Genomic DNA, 5,439 nt, shown 5'->3' on the forward strand with positions numbered 1-5,439 from the left:
TTCTAGAATTTTTGTAAGCTGATGAATATAGAACTAAAAACAGTGAAACATTTTCATAACAGACATTTGCTCTTTTGTTAAAGACTAGCTAAAAGCTAAGCACAACCAAAAGATGCTAACATGAGAGAATCATCAGTGCGTAAAAGAATCTAACTGAGCTTTATTATAAACGTACGAGTAAACTGGTCTTATGTGGATTTTATTTTTTTCCTATTTCACCTCTTATTAGCAAATTATTTATTACCCATGCTGCCACCTTATAATGGTATTGCAAAACTCTACATTTGTTCCCAGCCTGTTTGAAATGTGAATAATTTACATTTTATATTTAACCAGGCATTTACTTCAAATTCATCTAACTTATCAAAACAGTAACAGCTTATAACTATTTTTAAACAACTTTGTACGATAGAACCTGCTAGATGGTAAAACCATCAGTCTTGGGTAGAAGATAAAAACCAATAAAACCTTTCAAGCTTAATTTGTGTAAGCATGTGGGAGAAACTACTGTAGTAGTCCAATAAAAGTTAAATAAATAAATGAGACCTTGTGTTTGATTGAATATTGCAGACTGTAAATGGAGCAAGGATCATGTTTAGAACAACTCACAAAACGCTGGTGAAGACTCTCGGTCATCCAGGACATGGTAAATTCAAAAAAGTGCAAGACAAAAACAACCGGACTATTTGTAACAGAAGACGTTTCGCTCCTCATCCGAGGATCTTTCTCAATTCAAAGAGCAGAGAGTGAGAGATACAGGTTATAAAGCTGAGATAAGACACACACATCTGTAGATTGATTTATCACACCTTAACAGTAGGGGTTTGTTAAGGTCTTTGTTAATCTCATTCACAGATGATGATCATTCTGTTACAAATAAAGTCCAGTTGTTTTTGTCTTGAACTCTTTTGAACACCTCACAAAGACCAGCTGTACATTACTGATTAGATTAAATTCAGGTTTGTCTTTCATAGATTTCAGGGTTCAGACAGTGTACCGTTTAGACACAGCTTATTACAACTAGGCCCGTCACGAAAAATTCTGCTGCGCGATTAATTGTCTCTGAAAATTTTGAGATAAATGATAATATTGTTAAGTTTGACAATAATTAGTAATTGTCAAATTTAAGAAGAAATGTTGGTTAATTTTGTGTGTGGTACCTTTTTTTGACCACTGGATGGCAGTATAAGACTGTTGGAACTGAAGGATGGATAGTGAGGGAGAAGGGGTTCTCTGCAGACCAAAAGTGGGCATTTCTGGAGAATAGGCGTATCTAGAGGGCAAACACTGATTGACATTTCAAGAGGGCTAACACTGATTGGCAGCTGTATTTGTTGCTCTTTAGGTAAGTTACACGTCAGCTCTTTATAAAACTGAAGGTTTCTATGAACCAGCGTTCTATCTGCTGTCAAACACAAGAAGATTCTCTTTAGTTCTGTAGCTGCACCTGACACAGGTTGTCTTGAGTGTGGTCTGGGTACAATGAAATATGAAGCATCTGAAGTGAAACCTGCTCCCATTTGTCAAAAAGTCTGGTTTCAATTAAACATCATGAGTCCTGTGACGAGATAATGACCCAAAACAAACGCTAAAAACAAAATGTTCTCTTTAGAAGTTCTTCTATGAGATCTGATCTATGAGAGAAGCTGAAACATGGAGTAGGACTGACCCTTAAAGTGTGAGACAGCTGAGGAAGTTAACCAGTAAACAGAAATACCTGCTCCAGTTGCAGAAATCTGACAGAAACTGACAATCACTCATCTGCAGTGACTGATTTAAAAGTTGATCAAGAAAATATGAAGTTAAAGGAAACATCCTTTGTCCCAAAGCCAGTTTAAGTATCATTAATATTTTGGTTACTTTATTTTTCTTTCTTTATGAATCGATTGTAACTATTTTCACATTTTTTAACAACCAAAATATTGTTTTTTAATGTAATGGCTAGGTATTAAAAAACAAACCTAGCTCTCCCCACTACCCAGTTATGTTGCTCTTATTTTGAAATGTAACCAGAAGTTCTGTGTTAAGAGAGGCGGAAAAAGAAGTTATGGAGACGCCGCCAATGTTGAAGCTGAGACGCCGCTAATGTTGAACCGGTTAACACCATAGACATAATATGCCTGTGGTTAACACAAACGGCTTTTTTGTTGTTGTTGTTAAGCCTTTTTTTTGTCCAATCAGATGTGGCCCTCCAGACACGCCCATTTTTCTATTGTCCAATCAGATGAGGCCCGCCAGACACGCCTATTTTTTAATTGTCCAATCAGATGTGGCCTGCCAGACACGTCTATTTTCCTAGTCCAATTAGATATAGCCCCCCGGATACGCCTTCCGAATTTGTCTGCAGAGATAGCTACTTGTAGTGAGGGAGCGAGCAGCGTTTCTCTAAGAAAATGGGAGGGAGGGCCCTTGACGTGACATGGGCTGTCCTTCCGTTTTTCGGTTCTCAAACTGGCGAACGCCCGGTGTGGTTTGAGCTCTTTAGCATAGCATTGTTCATGCAAAGCTTTTAATAAAAAAAAAAAGAAACCAGTAAAGAAGTTCTCAGCTTCTTTTTTTAAGAGAAAAACAACTTTTTACACAAAGGCACGGGTTTCAACCGTGAATTTTGGAGCTTGGACAAGACGGAGATTCCCCCCCACCCCGAGGTCAGCCTGTTAGCTTAGTTTCGTAGTTTAGCCTTTAAGCTTAGCTGCTTTTAAAGATCCAAAAATGTGATTTTGGACGGTTAAAACAGATTTTAAAGAGAAAAGAGAAAGGGAGAGGTCAGTGAAGAGCACCGGAGTTGAGCCTTTTGTCATCCAGTGTCTTCAGTAGAAAGAGAGAGACATGAAGAAACGATAAAGCCGATAAATGAAAATGAGGTGGATAATTTTAATTTATCATGCGATTAACTGATTTATTGATTATTGCGACAGGCCTAATTACAACTATCAAAAATGACAGTGAGCTGATTGCATCTGTCTGGTTACCTTGCGAGCACTTGCAGTCAGTCCAGGAGACTTGGCAGACTTCTTCCTCGTTGACTGTGGTGACTTGTAGCTGCCAGCTCTAGCAGCAGAGGATTTACGGGCAGAGCTGCGCAGCTTATTCAAGTTTTTCTTCCAGTTGTTATTTTTTTGGGGGGTGTTGTCAATTGTGAACATCATCGACTGTCTCCGGTCAGCCTGAGATTTTTAGATACAAACCGTTAGTAAACTAGAGTACAATTTTAAATGTTCTCCTTGTTAGTTTTCATTCAGACACTGAACGTTTTGTTCAGGTGCAGAGGGTTTACTCACAGGAGTGAGGGCAGGTCGCAAATTACTGCTAACTGGTCCACTGCTTCCTTTCTTGTTACTGGGAGTTAGCGGACGAGGAAAGCAGCTGGCTCTTGTCTTTTTCTTCAAATTTAGATAAAGTCATACAAAAAACAGATGGATGTGGTAAAATAAACACACTTTAGCACTAGAAAATAACGTAGACAGTCCAAAAACTTAATATCTTATCAGAAAACACTCAGTCATGTCAAAATTAGAAACCACTGTTGGTTTTAAAACGTGAAAAAACTGCAGTTTGATTTACTGCAAACCAACCTCCGGTGACAGCTGATGTACAGACAGTGTGGATGAGGATTTGCCCTTAAGACCTTTCTGCTGAGAGGAGCTGGTTCTGTTAGCTGGCAGCTGGCCCGGCATCAAGGAGTGGCGATGAGAACGAGTCCCAAACGTCGCCTGACCCAACATGACAGACTGGCGATGAGACGTGAGCGAGTCCTGCAGCTGGCCTGGAAGCATCGATCCCCGTCTGATCGTGTCAGAGGGGTCCCCGTGGCGGAGCTCTTCGTCTGTACAGAAGAAGGCAGTGCTCCCTCCGGTCTTTGGGAACAGAGGGATTTCATAAGAATGAAGGTATAGAATTGTAATCTAGTATTCAAACCACCTCAGAGTTTCTCTGAACCTGTCAGGTTTCCCTCTCTTCTCACCTCAAACTCCACAGGGTAGCTGCTCTTCAGGTGGGGGAGGCAGGCCTTGTTCCTGGACTGAAGCTCCGCGATCCTCTGCCAGTCCTCTGGCCCCCCATCAGGTTCGTTTTCTGCTCCCACACAGAACGTGCCGGTGGCTGGAGGTGGGTCAGTGCAGGAAAAAACAGAATAAAGTATTTTTTTTAAGTCATTAACAGTTTTAGTCAAAGTTGAAGATTTTCAAACATTACACATTTAAACTTAAAGTATAAAATAAATAAAGGAACAAATACTTATTGAAAGTATTATAGGCTTATTACTCTGTGAATGGATAGTGCTTCGTCTGTAGCCTGGCAGTCCGATGAGCTGGTCGTTGGCAGCACCTGTCTTACTCACTGGTAAGTCAGACAGCTCAGGTCTTACAGAACGAGCACAGGAGAGTCTTCGGTGAGAGGACGAAGACCCTAAGCTGTAGAACGTTTCATCCTCCTCACAGGAACTTGACCGTTTCTACAAATCATAATTTATAGGTTACTTTAAATGACAGGGATAGTGCTGAGGAGATTTGAAACTTATGAAGTGTTTAGTAGGATGGTTAAAACATGGAGGCATTAGTGAAGCCTGAACAAATCCTAAGGGTTTGGTTGGAACGCTGATCTTTTCAATTAAACTGGAAAAAAAAAGTTTCAGACAACACGTAAAACAATTTTGTGTGTGTGATTGAGAGAGAGGGAGAAAGACAGACAGAGAGTCAGAGAGAGAGAGTAAGTCAGAGAGTCGGAGAGAGAGTCAGAGAGAGAGTGAGTCAGAGAGAGAGAGAGAGAATCAGAGAGTGAGTCAGAGAGTGAGTCAGAGAGAGAGTGACTCAGAGAGAGAGGCAGAGTGACTCAGAGAGAGAACGAATCAGAGAGAGTCAGAGAGAAAGAGTCAGAGAGAGTCAAGAGAGTCAGAGAGAGACAGACAGAGAGAGTCAACGAGAAAATTAGAGAGTGAGAGTCAGAGAGAGAGAGTCTGAGAGAGTCAGAGAGAGAGAGAGTCAGACAGAGAGTCAGAGAGAGTGAGTCAGAGAGAGAGCGAGTCAGAGAGAGAGAGTCACAGAGTCAGAGAGAGAGTCAGACAGAGAGAGTGAGTCAAAGAGAGAGTGTCAAGAGAGAGTCAAAGAGAGTGAGTCAGTGAGAGTGAGTCAGAGAGAGAGAGTCAGAGAGAGACAAACAGAGAGAGACAAACAGAGAGAGTCAGCGAATGAGTCAAAGAGGGAGACAGAGAGAGAGTCAAGAGAGTTAGAGAGAAACAGACAGAGTAAAGAGAGTCAGAGAGAGTGAGAGAGAGTCAATGAGAAAGTCAGAGAGTGAGAGACAGAGAGAAGAAGAGTCAGAGAGAGTCAGAGAGTGAGTCAAAGAGTCAGGGAGCGTCAGAGAGAGAGTCCGAGAGAATCAGAGAGAGAGTGAGTCAGAGAGTCAGAGTGAGTCAGAGAGAGCGCGAGTCAGAGAGAGAGC

General features: G+C 41.2%; 2 protein-coding genes across 2 annotated transcripts in view; one reads left to right on the top strand and one right to left on the bottom strand.

Moving 5' to 3' along the window:
* Positions 1-88, top strand: part of LOC119411529 (golgin subfamily A member 6-like protein 7) — a 1,447-nt gene extending 1,359 nt beyond the window's left edge. Inside the window, exon 2 of the mRNA XM_037678482.1 lies at positions 84-88. Within this exon, the coding sequence (XP_037534410.1) occupies positions 84-88 (5 nt within the window). The remainder of the gene's footprint in view (positions 1-83) is intronic.
* A 2,845-nt stretch (positions 89-2,933) lies between these two features.
* numa1 (nuclear mitotic apparatus protein 1) overlaps positions 2,934-5,439 on the bottom strand; it is a 10,905-nt gene continuing 8,399 nt past the window's right edge. Inside the window, exons 18-22 of the mRNA XM_037678483.1 lie at positions 4,264-4,453; positions 3,965-4,101; positions 3,576-3,857; positions 3,282-3,383; positions 2,934-3,167 (exon numbers count right to left, since the gene is read on the bottom strand). Of these exons, the coding sequence (XP_037534411.1) occupies positions 2,934-3,167; positions 3,282-3,383; positions 3,576-3,857; positions 3,965-4,101; positions 4,264-4,453 (945 nt within the window). The remainder of the gene's footprint in view (positions 3,168-3,281; positions 3,384-3,575; positions 3,858-3,964; positions 4,102-4,263; positions 4,454-5,439) is intronic.

This window comes from Nematolebias whitei, chromosome 6 (genome assembly GCF_014905685.2).
Source record: "Nematolebias whitei isolate Nwh7 chromosome 6, NemWhi1, whole genome shotgun sequence".
NCBI lineage: Eukaryota > Metazoa > Chordata > Actinopteri > Cyprinodontiformes > Rivulidae > Nematolebias > Nematolebias whitei.